General features: G+C 35.9%; 1 protein-coding gene across 1 annotated transcript; it reads right to left on the bottom strand.

Annotated features, from left to right (window-relative positions):
• Positions 1–10,585: 10,585 nt before the first annotated feature.
• LOC131041730 (uncharacterized) lies at positions 10,586–16,463 on the bottom strand. Its single transcript, XM_059210169.1, has 4 exons — positions 15,698–16,463; positions 14,227–14,282; positions 12,004–12,127; positions 10,586–10,695 (listed from the first exon to the last, which is right to left on the bottom strand). Exons 1-4 carry the CDS (start codon positions 16,461–16,463, stop codon positions 10,586–10,588), a joined length of 1,056 nt encoding a protein of 351 aa, XP_059066152.1.
• Positions 16,464–24,804: the final 8,341 nt, after the last annotated feature.

Genomic DNA, 24,804 nt, shown 5'->3' with positions numbered 1-24,804 from the left:
TCATGGCTTTGACCCTAGTTATCCTATTAACCCTTGCACAAGAGTTTACCCCTTAGGTAAAAGCTCTATCCAATGGATGACCCTAACCTTAACTCCTAAGGTAACCTTTATGTCTCCACAGGCATTTAATTCCTCTTGCATCTCCTCTCAAGCCACCTCTTATTGACAATTGTCACCATTTCATTGGTGAAAATAGTAAACATGAATTGAGTAACTTTCAATCCTAGCCATTGTTAAGATTATTCAATCTTAACCCTCCATTGCCTTATTTTCCCTATAAATAGAGATTTCATTCCTCATTCTCCATATCCAAGTTTCATGCATCTACATTATAGTCTAAATTGTATTAAGCATTTTAGCCTCTCTTTGTTAGAATATCATCATAGCATTTAGAAGCATTTTCATATCAATAGTATATCCATGCTAGTTTATCATGTTAGGATAATTTAGCAGTATCTTTATCATATCGCTATCTTCATCTTAGCTTAATCATCATAGCTTTTAACATATCATATAGATCTTAGAATGCATTCATGCATATAGATCACAATATCACTCATTCTTAGAGTTGTCATTCCTAAGTCATTTGCTCAATTATCTAAAAGAAAAACATTGACTTTAGGGATCCTGTGACATAGAGAACAATGGGACACCCCTTGGGAAGTTAAACTAGTTTAAATTAGTTTATACTTGCACTAAGAATCTCATTGGTATGCAGGTCATTTGATCTCAAATTATTCGTTTTGATCACCACATTTTCCCACATACAGTTGCCTCATTGGTTTGCAATCTTCTCTGATATAAATCCTATGTGTACACAAGTTAGGATTCAAACCCTTCATGTCATGGTAATCCCATGCAAATACTTGCTTGTGAGATTTAAGCAATTCTACCAGAGACACATTATGATCTTGAGTGAGATTACTATTAATATTCAAACAATTTCTTGGTGATACTTATATTTGTTTAGTCAATTCAATCATAGATGCTTCAGTAAGATATGACATTTGTACCTCATGCGGTAGTAGTGTATAAAGTAAATCTTTGGCTACAGGAAAGTTGTTTGAACTGGGAGCAAGAAGGATTGACTATAATGGATATGCAAAACTTGATGAGTATCCATTTGGTTGCTCGACTGCTCCATGATGATTTTAAAGGATATTAGAGAGTATGTCATCTTCCTCTTGAAGCTACAAGAAGGGATCCTTATCTATCACCATAAGTTGTGCAACTGAATTGACTTCATCTGTTTCTTCACCTATGTTAAGCCACACTGGTTGTGTCAAGTCAAGCTGAGGTTTTGCTGGGGGATAAAGTGCAAGATTTTTAGTAGACATGCCATCTAAAATTGTCATGTCCCCTGACCTACATCCTATAAAAGCATCTATTGTAGCTAACCAAGGTCTGCGTAGAATAGTAAGATAGCCTCCCAGAGTTGCCTTTAGAGATAAAATCATAAAATTAGCTAGGTATTCCAAAGATTTCAAGGTGACAACAAGGTCTTCCACCATACCATCAAGTCTAACAATAGAACTATCTGCTAGCTACGAGACGATAGGTGGTGGTCTTAAGAGTAGTGATATTTAGATGTTGCATGATATCCTTTGTCATCACGTTGATAGTTGCACCTAGATCAATTAGGGCATTTTGAACTTGGATTCCATTGATGACAACTCCAACTACAGGACTACCAGGGTCAAAATACTTAGAAATGGTCACCTTTCCAAGCATGATATCAGCTAGTTGACCTACTACATGTACTGTTTGTGGATCATTTTTCTTTCTTCCCGGTTTCTTTAAACAAGCCTCTTTGATTGCTTTAATATAGATTGGAACATCTTTGATGGCTTGGAATAGGGGGATTTTGACACAAACGTGTTTCAACCGATCTATGAGATCAAACATTGGTTTCTCTTTTTGCTTTGTTTTTTCCATCTCAAGCCTTTGGGGAAATGAAGGTGTTGCATCAGATTTTTGTGGATGACTGGGTGGTACAAGTGGACTAGGCAAATTATTCTGCTCAACTTTTTATATAGGTAACTCAATTATCACTGGGGAAGAGGGTGTTGCCAGAGTTGTCCCTAATCAAAGATGTATATCACTTATGCTTACAACATATGTAGGATATTGATTTGGATCAACAGAATAAGCAGGTTGTTGTCATGGTTTTCTATTTAGATTAGGAACGGGTTGTGCTGGCAATTGAGTAGGTCTAAGTGCACTAGCATTTGGATTAGGAGGAGGCATTAGGGCTTGCTACTATTGAGGTTGGCGAGATGGTTGTAGGTACCCAATAGATTGGTTTGGCCATTGCTATCCTCCCCTCCATTGGGATGTCGGTTGCCAACCCCCTCGAGGTTGTTGCCAATTCCCTTGAGGTTGGGACCATGGAGAAGGGGAGTTCTGATAATTGGGCCATGTATTTTGATTATTCCAAGGTGGTGGAGGAAAATTTCCATAGTTTTGTGGGTAAGAAGGTTACCACTAACTATTAGGATTGTAAGAATTTGTATAAGGACCATTGAAAGATAGTGGGTCTTGTGGCATACCTTGTCTTGGAGCCCATGACCTTCTTTATGCAATGTAGAAAATTTGATCTTCATCTCCTTCAATCAGCTTGAACTCTGGTGGAATTGGTTTGCTTTCAATAGTAGCTACTATTTTGCACCTGCAATCCTTTTTCTTTTGCCTACAGCGAGGGCAATATTTTGCGAACATTGGCTTTGCCTGCTCATGATTCCTGATGGCTTGAAGTGTATCCAGCTGAGTAGCCATATTGTTTATGATGTCTTGTTTGAAATCTGATAGCAAATTAGTGATCTCCATTCTTGAGACTCCATTAGTGGAGGATTTACCTATACTAGGTTGGTAACCTCTTCCTTTCTTAATAGCTGCTCTAGAGTAGTTTTGACATATTTTCTTGATATCATGCCAAGGAACTTGAGTAATATCTCCTCCTCCCATCAGGTCCAAGGCTTCAGTACAACTCTCATTGATTCCTCTAAGGAAGACCAACTTTTGAGATTCTTCATTAAGTGCATGGTCTGAGGATTTTTGCAAACAAAATAAGAATCTTGAAATATAGTCCTCCAAACTATCTTCTTCTTTTTGCTGCATCCGAAAGATGTCATCGCCCCTCATATTGCCACCTCTACAGTACTCATTGTATTTCTCAAGGAATTTTGTTTTCATGTCTGCCCAACTGTCCACAACATTTCTTCCTAAACTCATGAACCATCTTAGTGTTGCTTCTTTCAAGATGGTAGGGAACAATTTAAACCTATGAGCATTTGTAGTGTAGTCATAGCTTCTACAGGGGATATCAAATTCAAATAGGAAGGTATTTGGGTCCTCTGTTACCAAACCATAGAATTTAGGGAAAATTGAAGCAAGAATATTCTTGAGATTATCATTATCATTTTGGTCAGTGATAGGGAATTCAAAAGTAGTTTGGTTAGCTTGATTTTGTGCAACTATCCTTGCTTGGTAAGGTATCAAAGCAAATGGGTTGTTAATAGGATTTTGGTCAGGTGGGTCTTCAAAATTGTTGAAATTGGCAAATATATCAGCGAAGGGATTTATGTCTTGATCTAGTGCTTTTTCCGGTTGATTATCAGGATAAGGGTTATTAGGAAGAAATCTCCCTAAAACATCTCTTCTCCTATGCATGTGGTGTTACTCATAAATAATAGTGGATCATTACTCTATAAAAGTGAAAACCATATGTAAAACAAACTTTGATACCATTGGAAATAAAATACAACTACAAATGACTACAAAAGGGTTCCCTAGTTTGACAACATCCATGACAACGACGCCAAAAATGTTTCTCTCTTAATGGTTATAATAACTAGACTTTGAGACCATGAGTTAGGAATTGGACATCCATACTAAGTAGTTATATGATCATCATGAAAGTTCATTTCTCTGTCAACCCGAGACGTATACTTGAAATGGGTCAGCAAGGTATATGCACTAAAGTCCTCATTGTAGTCATTCTACTAAGAAGAAAAGGTTTCTGAAAGTAAATAACTAAAATGCTTGAATTTGCCTTGAATTTAGAAAAACAAGAACTTGGTCCATAGCAAGTTGGCAGGAAACTACTATGTCTGCCTTGGTTGCAAGAACAGTCACATGATGATTTCTAGTGGTTGCAAGAACAGTCAATTGTTAGGACAACAAACTAAAATCTAAAGGAAAATAACCGTTGAATACAAAAGGGTGGAATTCTTACTAAGTGGGCCCCCTTGGCAAGTCTTCCCAAAAATCAACTATGTGCCATGAACTAGAATATTATCTTATTGATCTGAAAACATTTGTTACCTCATAATATCTGCTAAAAAATAATCTGCAATAAAATTGAAAACTGAAAATTACAATAGTTGATGTTCATGCTTTTGAGAATGGATTTCTGAACTTATTTATAATAAAGAAACTCCTAACTCTAACCACTGGCATGCCCACTCTCAAAACATTAGGAGGATGCCATTTATTACAACATAGAAAGAGGACAAAGAGTAAGAATTCCGCTAATCAAAGTTAGTTAATCAAAATTATTGAATTCCACTGATCAAAAGTGTGTCATCTTATGCCTTGAAAGTGCAATGATACTTATCAATAGTACCATTCTATGCATCAATAGTACCAAATTAAGTTGGTTTTGCCAAATAAAATGTAAAAACCCTAAAAATGTAAGTTGATTAAAAGTGTCATTATATCAATTAAAAGGGCCATTTTATCAATCAGAAGCATCATTCTATTAATCAATGGTGCCAATCTAACCTTCAATAGTACAAAGCTATTTTGAAGGCCTAAAAATAATAGATTTGATGTTCCCCATATCATATGCATTGTTTCTTAGGTCAAATGCGTCATTTAAAGGCTTATAAGTGCCAAATAACAAATCATGTGTGCAAATAAATGAATTAACTAAAAAATATTGCTTTCACCTATATCACCTAAATCATCTAATCATCACCTAAGTCTTGGTTTCATCTAATTCACTTAATCGTCCTTTCACCTAGTACACATGCAATCACTTTATCACCTAATGTCTAATAAATTAATTAAACAATTCATAAGTTATTTAATAATGTGAATTAAAAGAATAAATTAATAAATTAATTAAATAATTCAAAATTTATTTATTTTTTTATTGATCAACGTTGAATTACAATAAAAAAGAATAGCAGTCTAACAAAAGGCTGCAAGAACAACATATAGAATAAAAGTAATCATATTATTTAATTACAAAGGATGGAAAGGATAAATTTATAGATAAAATTAAATAACTTAGAAATTATTTATTTAATTTAGTATGCATTAGGTGATAAAGTGAAGTTGTGTATTAGGTGATAAGATGATAATATGAATTAGATGAAACTAGGACCTAAGTGATGAATACATTAATTGGGTAGTATAGTTGAAATAAACATTTTTAGGTGTTTCAAAACTTATTCTCTAGATCTAACTTACTACCACTTATACCATACTTTGCAATTTTCTCAATCTTGTCACCTCTATTGTCTATTCAAATTGTAATTTGATGACCCCTTTTAATTACATAGAATATACTAGGTGTTATGCCGAATCATCTTTGTTGTAAAAATACACATAGTATTTGAAGTAAAACAAAGAGCTAATCACAACTTAAACAAATGTTTTCTTCATTTTCTTTTGATAATAACATGCACATTATCTAAAAAAGACATTATTTGGAGCTGTTATGATTTTTTTTAATGTGGAATTCGAGGAGCAGAATTGGAAGAGCGAATTGCAGCAGGAAGGCGAATTTCTGATCTGAGAAGGCTGGTCAAGAACTGAATCTGCAAAGGCGAACCTGAGGTGCAGACCTGAAACTTTTGAAAGCCTTTGAATATCACTTGGAAGGAAGGCGAATCCAACAACAATCTCCATTTTTTATCCATCTTTTCAGTTGCAGCTGAAGATTTGCGGAAATTGCGAGCAGAACTTGCACATGAACACGCAGAGCTCTCATTGGAGGCCATAATCGTTGTGTTGAATACAAATGCAAAAGTTTTGAATAGGTTTCTAGTTGTGTTACCTCCCTCCCAAGGAAGATCTCCGCAAGCAGCTGTTGGTGACGAAGAAAGGCAGAATGCGAAGGATGCAAATTCTCCAGTGATCCCCCCCTGCACTTTCCCGGCGGTTGGTGACTCTCCCTAGCAGTCCTACACATTCGTTTGACGGCAGCAACCCATCTCCCAATCCGCCGAATGTCTCCAAGTGGTGTTGTGGAGGAGGTTTCCCTCCTCCACGAGGTTTGAACTTCGCTTCCCTCTGCATTTATTACTTTTCATTTAAGTTTTTCATTTTCCCCACGTTCTTCTGCCTCTTCGTTTGTACTCCCCCTCAGCTCTTAATGGAGCCTGAATCTGATGGCGCATTTAAGGCTCCCCTTAGGGCCGATCTAATTGCCCCTAACAATGACCTCCCTAACCCTATTCCGGCCATTAAACTTTCATTTAGAGACGTTGTGGCTAGGGCTTCTGAGACAACTACGGATCATGCCAGATTTGTGCCTTTCTGCGGCAACAAAGGAGGCCATAGTGAAGGCAAGGATCCTGATTCCGACCCTGCTACTATTTGCATTTCTCCTAATACCTCCATGATTAATGAAATAGTGTTGGAGAAAAATAGGCTTAAAGAGACTGTGATCTTCTTTGCTTCTGTTGATATTGAAAAATGTCCCCCAAGGAAATTTATGGATGATTGGTTTCATAATTACTAGAATTTAAAGTTAGGCTTTAAAATTTCTTTATGTCGACAAATTCAGAAAGGCTTGTTTGTTATCTTTTTTGCTAATCATGAGATGCAATCCGAAGTCTTAAAAAAACAATACTGGGCGGTTGGGAAAACATCCTTCCGTGCCCTCGGATGGACCCCTGAAGCTATTTGCGAAGAAGTCTTAGCACTTTCGTGCCCTAGGTGGGTTTTGCTCAAAAACATTCCACCCTTCCTCTGGAAATTTATCCAGCAGCATATGGAGCCCATTGGCAAGGTTATCCGAATCGATGAGACCTCCCGACTCATCCCCCACCTTGATGCCTGTATCTTGATCTCGCTTAAGCCTGGTATAGACATCCCTAAAGCGTTAGACCTCAATATTGAGGGTGACGTTTTTTCATGCCCTCTCGAAATACTTGGGGGTCTGAATGCTTGTTTCCTCTGCAAAAGGGAAGGGCACCTGAGGAATAGCTGCCCTATCATCAGGAGAAACTCCAAAGCTAAGACAAACGACTCTGCTCCTGTCGTCCCCTTGCCTCCCTCTGCTCCATCTGTCCCCCAGGAAGCCCCTCTCCCTACCTCTTCCGCTAATAAGTTTAACTCCTCCCCTGACCTCCCTGTCCCTTCCTCTGTGAACCTTGACCTCAACCCCCACTTTGGCAAATTTAACGCCACCCCTCCTCCCCACTCCCCGATTGTCCAAGCCTTGGAGCATCTCGAAAGTGAGCAAGATTTATTCCAAACGATTACCAACAAATCAAAAAAATGCATAAGGAAAAGTGTGCTAAAAAACAACGCGCTCAAAACACCTGAGCTTAACAAGAATAAAAAGAATGACACCATCGTCGATCATGCTATGGTCACTCGATCCTCGGCAAACAAATCTGGATCTAACTCTGTGGTCAAAACCATCATTCAAGACTTTGAAAATTCGGAACTGATTACTACTGATTCCATCACTGTGGAAGGTTCAACTAGACCTTCGAGTTTGATCTCCTCTCCTAATGGCTGTGGAATCACACTCAGAGTTCTCCTTGACCCCTTCCCTAGTGATGTAATCAATACTACTCAAAGATTGAACCCTATTTGTAATAGCCTTAATGAAATTGAACACGACTCTGACATTTATATTATTCCGGCCACAAAGGAAGACCCTTCTCTGCTTTACTCGCAAGTTCCTTGCACACTGAACAAAGACCTCTCCCTTCCACACGCGGAAGCACAGATGGATCTTGTGTCCGGAGAAGATGTAGAAGACCCCCCTGAGGTTCTGGCCAAAAAGCCTGGACGCCCAAGTCGATCCAAGAATAAGGGGCATCCTACCACTAAGTGGTTTATTTTACTGAGAAGAATGGTTTTTCAAATCTGATAATACCCACTTCATAAATCCACCTTGGAAAAAATTCTAGCACTTGCCAAATAGTCTAGTGTGTCATCCATTCTAGGAAGAGGGTAATGGTACTTCACCATGATCTTATCGATAGCTCTAAAGTCTACACAATCTTTGTTTGCCTCCCTTTTTGGGCAAGAGTAGACTTGGTGTAGCGAAAGGGCTCATGCTCTCCTTAACAAACCCTTTGTCTATCAACTCAATAATTTGCCTTCTCATCTATTCATTTTCTTTTGGAGATAACCAATATGCTACTTAATTAGGGTGCTTCGATCCTGGCACTAAATCAGAGTGGTGTATAAGGCCTCTTCAAGGAGGCAAACCTATGGCAACTTTGATGGAGTAACATCAAAATATTCTTTCAACAACTTTTGCACCTATGGTGGAGGTTGGGTCCTACTAGGCTCACTTGCTTTTCTTGAGCATAGCAAATAGAAAATTGTTTTCTTTCCGTCTTTGCGAAAGTCTTTATAGCTCATTGATACAATGACTAAAGTTGACCATCATTTCAAAAGTGTTTTCTTTCCTTCATGCTCAACTTCATAAGTATTCTCTCTACCATGATGGATTACTTTTCAGTCATATTGCCAAGGCCTACCCAACAACAGATGACATGCATCCATTGGCACAACATCACAAAGAACTTCATCTACATAAGGACCTATTTTGAATGCAACTATACACAACTTATCCACAAGCACACTATGATCCTTTTTTCAGCCAGGAGACTTTATAGGGATTAGATTTAGGAATGCAAGCAAGTTGTAATTTGTCAACCATTTCTAAACTCACTAGATTGTTAGTAGATTCACCGCTTATGATCACTTTACGCATCTTGTTGTTGCCTTTGCATTTTATTTAAAAGACACTCCTCCTCTAATCAGCTTCAGGGGTTTCTTTGTCTCTCGATATTAAGGTTCTTCTTAGCATCAGGTTCTCTCCTGACTCAACTTCAGCTTCTTCAAACCCATGTTCTCCTTCTTGAGCCACCATTGCCCTTTTGGGCTTTTGAGGTCAATCAACAATTTTATGAGATTCGCTATAAATAGAGCATTTCAAGGGTTCAAGAGGCATTTGTCCTCATCCGCTTACCATTGAAGCCTCCCCCTTCCTCGAATATCTTCAATTAGAATGCTAAAGGGCACCAACCCTAAGGAGTAACCAAACCCCTATTCTAAGAGCATCAACTCTTTCAGATCCCAATTCAATAACTTGAGCACCAACTCAAGAATCTTGGAGCATCAATTCCAAAAGAAGTTCAGTTACACAGTTGATTTGCTTACAGATCAAATATACAACTTTGTTTCTACAATCTGAAGCATCAAAACAGAATAGGAATGCTGAGAAATACAACAAACTTTAATGACAAAATGAACCTGTATCTCTGCAAGATAATTCATTGAAATCAATGCTGAGAGTTGATGTATCTCTGTAAATATGGTATTCTAAACTAAGCGCTGTAAAATCAGACTTGAGAATATCACTGTCACGATATACCTGATATTTTAACATGTTAACTTTCCTTCTTGAAGAAATAACCTCAGACCTCAGCAATAAGTCACCTTCAGAATATCTTCATCAAATCGATGCACACGTGATCACCATTCAACACTCTTCTGTAAACAACATTTGTCTCAATACAACCTCATTTGTTTCATAAAGTGTATATGTTACACTTACACAACAAGAAATCTCTCTTTAAATTCTTCGAAACATGCTTGTTTCTACTCCTCCGCATCGGCACTTAAGTGGTTGGCTAACTGTATATAGTTTAAGAAGTTACAAGTAGTTATAACCAATCTCCAACTGCCAACTGCCACTCAAACTTCTTTTCATCATGGCTTATTTCTAAACAATCTACCTTCTTATAAATATATCGCACCTTCTTCAAACTAAAACAATAGTCTTTAATTATTTTGAATCAAGAAGATACAAACGAATGAAAGACTAAGAGCAACGATCTTCTCTTCTTCATTAAGGTCGGAAACTTATTTTCTTCATTACTTTCTGAAACTTATTTTCTGTGCATTCAATACAAGAAGTCTGCAGACAGACAAATGGGATCGGACATACACAGAAAGATTTTAATCAAATTACAAATAATTCCACATTTGCTGTACAGTCACATACACTCGGACCACATTTCAAATGCATAAATCAAAAACATGGAATCCTGAACGTATAGAAATTTTCAGATTCTTGGTATACTTAAGAAATACGATTGTTCTAAAAATTATTTCTGAGAATATAAAACCTTGTGTATCCATTTCAGAGATCAATGTCTGAAAACATCTATTTAGTCATTATGTTGACACTCTTAGTGCAAACCTTGTATAAATTCTTTGTGTAGCCTGTAATCATTTGACATCAATGAGAAGTATTTTAACAGTTACCTCAGTTACTAGCCAACTTGTCTTAAGGGATCAACTTCTCGTCCACCTTTATAGCTTAAGCTTCATCCACTGTACTAATTTTCACTAATGTGAGCTTGACCTCAAGTTGGAACTTTAGGCCATTCACATAGCGAGCTACAGCTTGAATTTCACTTTCTTGTATATCTGTCCAAATTTGAAGCCTCAAAAACTGTTCAGTATAAGCCTACACTAATTAATCTCCTTGCCTTGAGTCTAAAATTATTTAAACAATTTTTCCTGGTTATCTAAGGGCAAAAATCGGGCTTTCAGATGTTTTAGCATCTTAGACCAAAGTCAAATTTTATCTTATCCTTGCCGCCTCCTCAAACTCTACATGTTTTCCCACCAAAGGGCTACATGAGAGTTCATCTTGGAAGCAGTGATCTTCACTCTGTTTAGATCATCTTCATCTATGTCTTCCATCTCAAAGTATTTCTCCAACTCCTGGATCCAGTCTATGGATATATAAAGGTCAAGCTCTCCTTTAAAATCTGAAATATCCACCTTTACTTTGGAGCTCTTTTTTGTCAATGCTTAAATAAGCTCTCCATGGGATCTGATATCCAAGTAGCATTCTCCAAGTTCTCTGGTTCCTCTTCAAAACCGTACAATTTTAATCTCGCCTTGAGGGTTTCTAATATTCAAAGCACTTCACCAGTGTTTCTTCGAGGGCCTACATTCTCCCTTCCGTTTCTCCCTCAATAAATGTGAACTCCCCTTTGGGCCATTACAGATGGCTCTTATACCAAAAAAATGATGCAAATTACGCTTTTGTGCCTGCAAGTTCTCACTGACAGAAAAATAAAAAAGAGGATTGCAAATGCATTCAATAATTCCAAACAGATATAGAACACAAAAAATTAGCCAAACCACAATAATCCACAACATGTATTTTCCATTGATCTCTAGAATCAGAAAAAGACAATGCACAGAAATTGATTCCCATAGTTCTAATTTGAAAAAATTCCCCTTCTGTTGCTCTAATGCTCACCTCCCCAAAAATGGAGCACAACTTTGCCTTAAATAAAAAGAGACTAGAACCAATGGCTTTTCCCCCACAATAATTGATTTCCAAATTATTGGATAACCATCCATGTCGAGCTACTTTCATAGTGCTACATCAAGTTGTCTCATGACCCTTCTAAATATTTAATTTTCAAGTTCCACAAACTCCAAACTACCTAGGCAACCATCCATGTTGGGCTTCATCTACACTAGATCTCTGCCTATCTTAAAAGTGTGAGCTTCCATACTCAATTATCCATAGTTACAAAACTACCAAGCACCCCTGGCCCCAAGAATGGACACGAATGTGGTGATGCTTTTCAAACAATTAGATATCTCAAAGTGAGAAGTTAGCTCGGGATGAAAAAATTCCTCCAACTTTTGATGTCCACCACCCTTTTCTTTGATCTTCTAAGTCCTTACAACTAAAACTTCTCTACTTTCTACCTTCTCCATTGTTTTCAAAGTTCTCCTCATAACCACCTTCAAGCTTTTGTTTTTCGTGGTGAATGGCACACCGTGCATCAAATACTAGGTATTCAAGCCAACCAAAGTCTTGTTTCTCTAAGAACTGCTCACATAACAAAATAAAATTCATATGTTTCAAGTATAGGTTTCTATTGATAATATACCTTTACAATATAAACCTTCTATCTCCAATTTTACAAAGATAAATTGCGAAAAGCAAAAGCTTTGAATTTAAAACTTCCTCCAATTACCCAACACACAATTAGCACCAAGCAGATTTGAAGCGTCACCCTTGAGGGATAAATTTAACGCCTTTGCCGATTGAGCTACTTGTGACAAATTGTTTCAATTCAAATAATAAATCTTAAAAGTTTCACACCAACATTTAAATTACCTTTACTTAGCTCATTCTTGCCTTTTCATGACTGTTCATGCTTCTTTTCTCCAAGCATTTATCTGAAGATTAGAAAGAAAGAAATATTTAAAAGACATTCCTCATAGCAGCCTCCAATAGGAGCTTGCTGGGTAGTTTCTTCCTCTTGCAATTCTATACAAAGCTGTCCCGATGATCTACATTCAACATGGTTGTTAGGACGTGAATTCATAGGCACTGTTGTAGCTTTTATATGTTATCAAATAATATAAATTTTATAGTGCTCTTGTAGTCATTCTTAGGTGCTGATTGTGAATGCAAAGGACACAAGTGAATAATGTTGAAAAGGAAACTCTAGGAATCCTTGGTAACAAACCCTAAACCAAATCTCCAGACATTATAAACAGACATAGGGTCTATGCTCCTCCCAAATTGGCTGAGATTCTACATTTGTTGTAGCCCAACAATATGTAGGCTATCGGCATCAAACTTGCAGTGATGGATCAATAGCAGTATTTTCAAAGTAACTCTGTATTCTCCTCCAATCACTGCCTATGTTTCTCATGTGTTCTCCTTTATGAATGCTCCTTTGCTTAAAGGCAAAGATGGGCTTCTCTACTCCCAGGTATAGGAAGGATAAGTGTTCAGAAACTACATTGAAAATGGTAAGCATACACAAAGAATAATAATCAGATTATGATTTCACTAAATTGATAATAATTTACTATAATAGTATAATACAGATGACATCAAAATTCTCCTTGTAATTATAAAATCCACACATTACATGTTTAACTGGCCCTTCCATCTATTCACCATCCTTGCCTTGCACATTTACTTGTGACCCAAATGCTATTTAGTAATAACTTAATAAGTTGCTTCTCTTCCAACTTCTCGCATTTTTCTCCAAGTATATTGTGATATTTAAAATTTCAAAATGTACATGAACAAAAATAGCAAACAGTCATATTGTGATCTTAATTGTATATTAACTAGACTCATTTGCAAATAAATTTCTGACTTGCTCAAAGTTAACACAGCAGCCTTGATATATAATTTAGGCATTTCGAATTGGAACGTGGTCAGGAGTATTAAGGCTTCCAAAGTCTATATTCAAGAAAAGACTTTTTGAAAAAGACCTTTAATGCATTCAAAATTCATCTTGACCTCTGGGATTTTGCTACACGATTCATTGTCAATATGTAAATGCTTAGGATTACAGACTGGAGCTCCTTAATGGATATCTCTTTGAAGTATAATAGTACAAATTATAAAGTATAAGCAATGGTATAAACATCAAGGCCTGCATGTAAAAACATGATAAATTCATGTCACAACAACTTAGCGATCCTATGACCACATCATCCGCCAAAATAAAAAAGTCCCTTGCATATACTCTGGTTGTCAATTGCTTCTCACTTGTGGTGGAATCAAACACTACTCAACTTTTTTAATGAGTAAGCTTAGTTTGTAATTCCATGCCATTTGAGTAAAGGGCATTCTGAACAATATTTTCCTTTTATATCACTGATAATTTGCAATCAAATTGTATCTTCTGACAAGTTGAAGCATTTATTTAGAAAAGGCTGTATCCTATTCAATTTTATTTACCAGATTGCTGATAGAACACATTGCTTCCACATAAATGCTTCAAACAAGTGAACTAGTGAATATAATTTCAAGAATCTAATTATGTCTTTAGCTAAAGACCATATCCTTCCAGTTTTTAAATAATATCTCTGTTTCACAATGTGGAATATATGAGGCATGAAATGACCCACGTACAAGGATAGTGAATTTCAGAAAAATGGGAGTTACATGGAGCTTACTTGCTTCCATGCAGGAATTAGAGTAGCGCTTATTAGAGTAAAAGCAACATAATATTCTGGCACATCAAAGGCAGCAGCCACAATGAACAGTGCAAATCACAGCAGCTCTAACAACCCGTTTCCAAATTATGCAGGCTAAAGTACCAGACTATCCAAGGCCTAGAAATGACAGAATTAAACACTCTATCAAACTGAAACATCTTCAGAAATCTCAAACAGAAAAATATTAATCATCTTGAGAGTAGAAAGATGAATATTGTTGCGATTGATTTGCAACAATAGAAAGAATATTGCATGCCACTATTAATTGAAAGCAGGGATAAATTATACATGTGAGAAAACGAATCTAAGATTGACTTCGAAACTCAGTGATTAACCAGGTTGAAGTTAATGTCACAACTTAAGTAGATTATGGATATCACAACGACTAGCCAATTAGAAGAAGTAGAATATTGAAGAAAATTCTTAATTGCACTATCCTATAAGGAGTAGAATATGACCTGACTTTGTATGAATGCCATTGGGCTTCGAGAAAATAGGCTGCTGTGATTAACACTGTTATTGTTAAAGTTCAAGCTATGTAGAAAAAAGCAATTGTTAACATACTCTGTAAGTGGATATCTTAATTGTAGATTGGAAAGAAAACTGTGGGTTGAGCTAACCTGATCTAATGATTGTTCACTTTGATCTGATCTAGAGCAGAATGATCCAAACATGAAACAATTTGTCAGTAAAATTTAAACAGAATCTATATGACTTGTCCTTCAACTATTCAAAATATGTACATGGCTCATATGGAAAGGAACAGACCACAGAACCTTGAATCCCTTGATGGAAATGAATTTTCATTCTTTGATCTAATGAATCGATTACATACATCCTTAAGTACAATATGGTTGCTTCCCTTTCATAGTGGCATTAAAAGCCTGAACTACACACGCCATACATAATATTATGTTGGCATCCTACGAAAAAAAAACTTGTGACATCATGGATTTTGAAAATATCTCGAGTCTCTACAGAGCATTATATAGTGAGGGAATGGGTATCTAATGTTTAGCTTGAAACATAGAAGCCACGCTTAGATAAAACACCGAGCAACAGACTCAGAAAATGAAGGAGACGTACTTAAAAAAACAGGGCAACGAAATGACAATTTAGTCTTAACAGACATGATGTTTCAACAGTCTTATTTTGCACTTAGCTAATCAGTCGTAATTCGAGAGAAGTGATACATTTAACTTTTTCTTCATCAAATTGGGGTATCAGAAAAATCAGGAGGGTAAAGATACTTATAACATTACCTTAGCCGAGACGAGTTCTACGCCCTTTAAGGTCAGTCCAACCATAGAAGATTGTATACTTTGCAACTTCATCACCGCTCCAAAATGCTTGCTTTAGGAGATTGTATAATCGTTAGACTTGACTTGAGTACGGTATTGGCCATAATATTTAAGTAATATTTTCTCACTTGATGTAAGAAAATCAACCAGACTAGGTGGACTCTTGCAGTGTGGATTTGTCCTCAGATATTTGAAAAATTCAAAGCGGGGTTTGAGCGCTTTCTCTACGCTGGAATTCAGGATCATTGGACGTGAAGCAACAATCTCGGGCATCAGACCTGCAGTGTGTATAAAGAAATCCATATTTTCCTTTATTTTCTTAGTTGAACTCTGAAGAACCCTAGGATTACCCCGAAGAATTTGACGAATCTCCTCCGCTGCCAGACCAAGGCTCGCCAAATTCTCAGTCTTATCTTCCAGATTTTCGAAACTAAGGCGTAGAACCACACCGAGGACTCGCACAAATGCTGCGGAGCCATCTGGAATGCCCAAATCATTCTTCACGTACTCCACTCTAGGTATCACATGCTTCTTGAAATCTCTTGTCAGAAACTGAGGTGCCCATCTGACAGCCTTGCACAGATCGTCCTTTGAGCCAAATAAGCTTCTAAGATGGAGGATATTAGGAGCGAGACACTTTTCTATGTTGGAATCAAAAAGTCTGGTACAACGAGATATAATAACTGGCATGTCTTCAGGAGCCAAGCACAAATTTTTCAGAAATTCCATCCTGGGCTTCAACTGCGCATCCACTTTGAGCATAAGAATCGTTGGGTTACTAAGAATGGCGCTCTTAAGTTGGTCTTCAGTAAATCCATAATCTTTCAGAATATGAATGGCTTCTCTAGCAGTCTGTTCGGATTTGCTTCTCAACAGTCCTGGTCTTCTCCTCATTAGTCTTGTTACTTGAGAAGAAGAAAACCCACATTCTTTTGTTAAAAAATCTGACACAACATTGAGGCAGGGAGCGGAAGGAAACGATGATGATGAAAGTGGTGCGAACTGTAGAAATCTTAAGGGTTCCAGTGAAATTGTTAGAGGGATGCATGACAGACATGTCATTGAACAAAGAAAGTGTTTAGGATACAAAACTGCCATCGCATTTATTGGAACGAGATTTGGATTGCTGCAACTAGCGGCGACCAGAGATATTCGAGGATTCTTTATCTAGGATTAGGGTTCATCGGCACGCATGTAGGTAGACAAGATGATTATGAGGTTTTAATAACTAGCGCTTTCATCAAAAGGTGCAATGGTTACTGATAGGAAGATATAATTTGGCTGATATATTAGAGAAGAAAATAGAAATGCATTTTTCTGAGATGAGAATCTTGGTGGCAATTTTATGACATTTTATCAATACAATTAGGGTTAGACTTGTTGGTAGACGTTCTTCCTCAATGTATGAAATTGGAGTCACATTATGTAAAACCATTCTTTTGCAACATTATGTCAAAACATTTAAGCAGTAAAGAATAAAAAATACTACTCCTATTTGCTCTCATAAAAACGAGGCATTCATAATGTCAAAAGTTCTAAACTAATAATATCTCCAAATTTATAAATATATATTCCCAAAATTTGTGATCAGAAATAAAAGTAACATAAGGCTCATAGCTCACTATTTGAACAAAATAACATAGTTGTTGATGAAAGGATTGTGAATTGTAAACTTCTCCGCGAGGCGTATTTGTATATTTAATATTCCTTACATCTCAAAAACTTATAAAATCATAATGGTGCATATGTATAAAACTCTTTGACTAGCCCCTAAAATATTGTGCATCAATTGACATATAATATTTGTGTGACTAAAATTATGTTTTTAACAATTACATCTGATTTAGATCCATAAGGAAACCATGACTTGTATGTCTCTGAAGGAAACCTATTTGATTATACGTTTTCCCACTGGGTTAAATTTTAATACTATTATTAAATTATTTAATATACTATTATTGTAGCATTATTACATTATGATTAGTAATTATTATGTTAATTTTTTTTGTTATCTTATCATAATAATAACGTAACATTAATTATAAATTAAAATATTTATGCATGTTATTTATGATGATTCAAAATTGCGAAATTGCTCATTTTATATTTAATTAATGATTATTCTTCTATTAAATAGTTAATTTGAAAAGATTAATTTATTTAATTCATTTTCCTATCTTTCTATTAATTAATATTTTATTAATTAATTCATCTATCCTATTCTTATAATTAATTAAATATCTAATATTTAATTATCTTCTCGAAACAATTAAATATCTAATATTTAATAGTTATTCTCCTATCCTTTAGTCTCAAATATTAAATAATTTCCTAAATTATTTAATCTTTCTTTTCCAACTCATCCTTCCATCTCCACTTCATCTTCCCTTTGCCAACTCATCAAACATGTGGCTAAGGAAATTAATATTTCTTAAATATTAATTCATCATTTATCTTCAACCTCCAAATTTAATGAATATTGTGTACGTACACAATATTTCATAACCATCTTCTATATTCTCTCCAACACCCCCTACATCTTAGGAAGGACTTGAGTCCACTTGTCCTCTCATGCCTAAATCTTCTCTAACCATCCCTAGATTCCCTTAGTCAGCAACCCAATCAAGGTGAGATGAGTGACACTTGTCTTCTCCTTCCCCCTTTCTCTCAACCTTCACCCTTACTCATAGTCATTCAAATCTATAGATCTGATCCTGACTGTTGATCTAAGCCACATCATCTCATCCTCTCAAGGTCTATAAAATCAAGAGCTTCAGTTGAGAGAGAGTTAGACTTTAAGAATCAAGAGACTTCAAGAGACTTCAAATGCATTTTCAAGCAAATCATTTGTATCCGTGAGTTTTAACCTTGAAGCAATATAGCATAATCATTTTAGTATAATAATGTAGTATTGCATATCATAGCATCAATTAACTATCAGTTATCAGTCCATTCTTCATATGCCATCTTGGAAGGTATCAGTGCATTGTCTGAGAGCACATCATTTGCAACCAGGAACAGTGGAGTTAAGACACAATGAGACATAAATCATGAAGGTAATATTAGTATTTTTATTTCATATGTATTGCATGTAGTTTCATTGGTTGAGTTTGGATTTCCTGTAGCATTTCCATTAGTATTTTGTGAAACTAACTTGTTGCAAGTAGCATTCTGAGGATGAAATTCAAGTTGACACATTTTGGCGCCCATCGTGGGGCTCATGGACCTCAAATATACCTTTAAAAATCTCGTAAAAAAGTAAAATTAACGCATTTGTAATGCAGATTCACGCATATGTGAATTCTAATAGCACTTTTGCTCATAGGTTAGCGCATTTGCATCACGGGTTAGCGCATATGTCATGCAAGTTAGCGCTTTTGTCTAAAAATTTGTGCATTTGCCTCATCGGTTAGCGCTTTTGTCTTCTAGGTTAGCGCTTTTATTCTCTAGATTAGCACATTTATTAAAGAAATCACACTTTTGTATCCGCAGAGCAGGGCTTTTGTAGTCTAGGTTAGTGCTTTTGCTCTACAGGTTAGCGCTTTTGAGGAGGAAAATAGTGCATATGTTAGAATAGCGCTTTTGTTTCCAACTGACCAAAATTTTCTTGCAGGCCCGAATGTCTAAGAAATTAGATTTTTCAAACTACTAAAATGCATTTGCAGGATGGTGTTTAAGGCAAATTTTATGCATTTCCTCATCTAGTTAATTAAATGCCTTATTTTGGGAAGTAATATATCATGTCTTATTCATTTAGTCTAACTAAGAGGATAAATTGACAACATGCAACTTGCATTTTTAATAAATTCTCTAAAATAGTTGCACATAGACTTCTAAAAAGGCTAAAATAAACACCATGCTTGTTGGAGCAACATCTCCAAATAGGACTTAGCCAACAAATTGCTTTGAAAAGGTTAAAAAGAACACTTATATTCAATGTCTCGAAAGTGGTAGGTATATGCTCTCCCCTTAATTGGGTGATCAAAAAGCCAAACCCACTCTTTTATGCTTTCTTTACTTTCAATCAATTAAATCCTTTAGAGGGCCCGCCTTCCCGAGCTGCCTTGAGGGGGCCAGTGAGAGGGGAACAACCTAAAGTGGAAATGGGCTAATACTGAGTCCTTCCAATCCACTATAAATAAATCATGTTTGTGACGAAAGTCCCAACCCAAACAACATGTGCTGATAAGTTCATACTGACACTATGTTTCCCCATAAACCCTTTGGAGCATAACCTCTATAGGCTTGGAACCTCCTGTATTTATAGAGCTGAAAGTGTTGCATGTATGGCCACATGACCGGAAGCCTTTATTAAAAACTACTTGTACTAGTTGCCAAAATCCTTCTAGTTGTTGGCGCAGGAGGTCGGACCTCTGAAGTGGCTCACACACATACGATTCTTAGTAGAGATATAAAGTTTGCCATGGGTAGTTTTCATGGAAACTGGTGCTTGGCTGCCTCAGAGAAGTGAGTGTCGAGGGTGGATCGAGTGAGGTCAAGCATCTAAATATCCGCTTTGAATAGCGTAGCCTCGGGGGAAACCCCATGTGAGATTCAACAACTATTGTCTTAGTCTGCCATAAGATTTGTACTTGCTTGTGCATTTTGTTTATTTAAACATTGTGTCTTCTATGTCTGTAACATGTTCCAAATGGTCAAAAATTGAAGAAAATTATCATCTACAAGTGAACAAAAATCCAACAAATTACTGAAAAAGTTTGATCAAAGGGGTAATACAAAAGCTTTCCAACACTTGAAACACCAGATCAAAACCAAAGTGTCAAAACGTTAGTATCAAAACACTTCTTGAGTAGATTTGTCTCTAAAACCATCACGTATTTTCAAACTAGCTCAAACAACTAGGTCACTAATCCAACAGGTTATCCCAAAAGGTTTCTATAAACATCAACATTCAACAAGCTATTGATTCAAACATCTTAAGTGCAAAAATCAACATCATTGTCAAGTCTCTCATCAGGATAATCAAATCATTTATCATGAAGCTTGATCAATCCATACTAGGCTCATAATCTTGGATATATCTTTCCTATTTTGAATCTAGGTTATATCAAAATCAAAATTGCACCAACATTGGAATCAAACAAACTTGTAAATTGTAAAATGCTTATATTACTTTTAAGTATCACCTTAAGAAAAGAAAACGCAGTTATAAAGCTACTCAGAAAAGGATAAGATTTTTGTATATCAATCGCAAGATCTTATTAAAACAAAGGACATTCCTACACCATTTTTGTCACTACTTACGTGGCTGCGGTACAGAGTTTGATGGTGAAATTTTGCAAAGACGTGCTTTTCAACAAAGAGATGCTTTATCACAACCAACAAACAATAGCAGTAAAATCAACAAAGCATATCTGCCTAAACCATTAATCACCTATTAACTTTGTCCTTTGGAAATTTCAACAAACTTTAAAATAATCATATGCCAGTTTGGACTAGAGCCCAATACGAACAACTTAGAAAACAACAACAAATGGAGGAAGAAGATAATCTTGTATTCCAAACTTTTGGGTTTACTGTTGTGACGAAGAAGCAGTCAATAGCACCATTAGAGACCTCGAGAAAGATTTCAGATTTGATAGGCTAATGGAAAAATTGTTGGCAAAGCAAAAAGAGAAATATCTCTTGATGTTGGCAAAATCTGGAGCTAAACTACCACAAGACGTTAACATAGAAAGATTGAAACAAGATGTGGAGGCAAGTAACACCCAAAACACAGATGATCCAAATAACGAGGACATGAACAAAGAAAGTCATGAAGAAACAAGGAAAGAAAGGGATGACACAAGAAAAGAACGTAGTGATAAAAGAACTCACGAAGAAAGAAGGAGAAACTATGTGGATAATCCTTTGTCAAAACTTACTCAACAAATGTAAACTCTAGAACAACAGATGCAAGACATGCAAAATGGAACAAGCTCCAAGAAGTATTCATTAGAAGATATATGCCCATATCCTTTCGATAAGAATTTGAATATGATACCATTTCCGCAACATTGTGAGATTCCTAAATATGACAAATACGATGGAAAATCCGATCCTCGGGATCACATTAGAGAGTTTTGTACTATGAGCATGGAATTTGCTCATGATGAAACTTACCTTATGCGTCTTTTTCCTAGGAGTTTAAATGGACAATCAATGGAGTGGTTTTCAAGATTACCATTTGGAATCAAATATTTTGAAGAACTTGTGAATATATTTATTTCACAATACTCCTACAATGTAAGGAATGAGATAACAATGTTGGATCTCTGCAATGTTAAACAAAAGAATGGTGAATCTTTTATGATCTTCTTACAACGATGGAAATGCATGTTTAATAGGTATCCCCAAGATGTACCTGATCAAGAAAAAATGGGCATATTCATTGATAATCTTATCAGTGAAATGAGTTATCGACTAAGAATGCAGTGTCCTCCCTCTTTTGTCAAAATGATCGAGAATGGTCTGAAAATAGAGAACACAATGGTAAAGAAAGGAGAACTAAAACTTTACAATAATTCATACAACAACAATTCCATCAACAAAAACAATGACAATGACAAACCCAAGTTCTGGTCAAAGAATAGGAATGTCAGCAATGAAGGAAATGACGATAATAGTACTACAAAACAACAAAAACCAATTTTTAATCTATCACGTCAAATCCCAAGCAGTAATAATCCAGAAAACAATAAAGTCAAGTCCTTTTTTTCCAATCCTCAGAGGAAATTCACAAACATTGGAGAACCTTTGGAATCAGCTCTAAAAACTCTTCTTGCCAACAAATTAATTGTTTTACCAGAAGCAAGAAGTTATGAACCACTAGTCAAGCCAAATTGGTGGAATGATAATCATTTATGTAATTACCATCAGAATAAAGGATGCCTAACAAATGATTGTTAAAGATTGAAACACCTTATCCAAGATCTAATCGATAATGGAACCATCACAACGGAGAGCCATAAGACAAACGAATCACACCTAGCTTTCAAAACTCCACTTCTAAATTATGACAAAGGTGAACCATCACAATTAAAAGATGACAAAGGGAAAGCCAAAGTGAATTACACTTATACATATGATGATGTGGTAAATGTGATCATTGTTAATGATAATCCATATTCAGAGCCAATCAATGTTATTACTAGAAGCAAAGCAAAGGTTACCTTTCCAGGTATAACAAAAGATCCAACATCCACTTCACAACAATACAATTTAGTAAAACAATTACAAAGAATACTCGCTCAATATCAATTATGGAACTTCTCAAGGTTTCACCTATGCATAAGGAAATTTTGGAGAAAGCTTTAGTGGAAACAACAATTTCAAAATATTTGGATGTAGATCAGTTCCAAAGCATGGTAGGACACCTCATAGCTCCTCATTGCTTATCATTTTCTAAAAATGATGACACATCCTTACAACATCCTCACAATGCTCCCTTACATGTTGAAGTCTCCATTAATAAAACTCATGTCAAACGTGTACTCATAGATGGAGGAGTTGGCTTGAACATTTGTGCATTAAGTTTGATTAAAGCTTTGGAATATTCAAAAAATGCAGTGGACCCAAAAAAGAAAATAACCATCAAGGCTTATGATGAAGCAGAACGTTCTTCTAAGGGAACTATTGTGCTACCAATAAGAATAGGACCCATGGAAAGGGATACATTGTGTCAGGTTTTAGATTTGAACCTCTCTTACAACATTCTTCTAGGACGACCATGGATTCACAAGATGCAAGCAGTTCCTCTACATATCATCAATGTGTGAAATTTCCTCATGAAGGAAAAGAGATCACTATAATTGCAGATTCCAATCAATATTGCAATAATTTGAAGCCAACACAAGATACAAGAGTTCCACATAACAGAGAATCAATATATCCTAACAAAGAAATTCAAGCAAAGTTATGGGAAACTTTTGAGGAAAAGCTCAAATTAAATGATGAAGGAATGGGAAAATATTGTTTGCATAATTTTCCGCTTTCCCCTAAATCATATGAAAAGCCTACAGATATTATATCAAAGATATCAGAAAGATCAAAACATATTTTTAAAGGAACATTTGTTAGTGCTGGAACTCTTGAAGAAGAAAATGAGGACAAAGACATTCTTGGTTAGTTGTACAAGGATGAAGATAAAACTATAGCAATAGGAGCAAAAGTCAATATTCCCATAAAACAATATGGCAAAGGCTATGAAATCATGCAAAAAATGGGATATGAAGGAAAAGGACCAATTGGTAAGCAACATCAAGGTATTTCAGAACCTATTTGTCCACACTCGCAATCCAAAGAAGATAAATCTGGGCTTGGATATCTAAAATCCAATCAAAAGCAACATAATCATCAACAGCAAAAGTGGAGAAAGAAATCAGATTCTAAAGAAGAAAATTGGCAAGAAAAGTTAAATCAAGCAGCTGAAATAGTAACCAATATACAAAAGAAGCAAGAAGAATATGAAAAGAAAGAAGAGGAGATTACCATCCAAGGTAAAGAAAAACCTTGTCAACAAGTTCTGAAAATACAAACAAATCCAAAATCTGAACAAGATATTCTAGAAGCAGTAAAAATAGAGATGGCAGAAATCAGAGAACTTTTTCCACCATACGATATTCCAGTATGGTATAGTGGAGTAGTCCTAGATCAGGATTCAGAGACAGATTCCAATGAGTATGAATGGGGTCCAGATGTCTTATTTACTACATCAAGTAAAGAACACAATGAAGAGGGAGAATCTATCACAAAAGAAGACTTGTCTATTACAAAACAAAAGATGGAGTTAGAAAGAAAGCAAGAAAAACTCAGAATTCAGAGAAAAGAGGCGTATGCAAAAAGGAAAGAGAATGACAATGACAAAGAAGTAATGCCACAAGAAGTACAATTAAGGATAGATCAAGCAAATGGAAATACAAGATTTTCATTAAAAGAGGAACAAGATGTATCCAGATATGGCAGAACCATAGAAGAATTAAGAGATAGTCAAGTTGGATTGACTATTAGTCCAAAAGAAGTTGAGTTTGAAAGGAGACAAAATCTAGCAAAAGAACCCTTTTTATCATGTACACAAGTATGTCAACTCCAAAATGCAAATGAGGTCAATCAAGAAGGAATTTGTAGTATTAAAGATGTGTGTGTTGATATAATCCATTCATTTAAGGGACAAACATCAATTGAAGAACCACTTGAGTGTGAACTACAAAATGCTAATATTGATTTTGTTAGAACT

The sequence above is a fragment of the Cryptomeria japonica genome, chromosome 8, assembly GCF_030272615.1.
Source record: "Cryptomeria japonica chromosome 8, Sugi_1.0, whole genome shotgun sequence".
Lineage (NCBI taxonomy): Eukaryota > Viridiplantae > Streptophyta > Pinopsida > Cupressales > Cupressaceae > Cryptomeria > Cryptomeria japonica.
The sequence above is the reverse complement of the archived record's forward strand: the minus strand, read 5'-3'. Positions and strand labels throughout refer to the sequence as shown.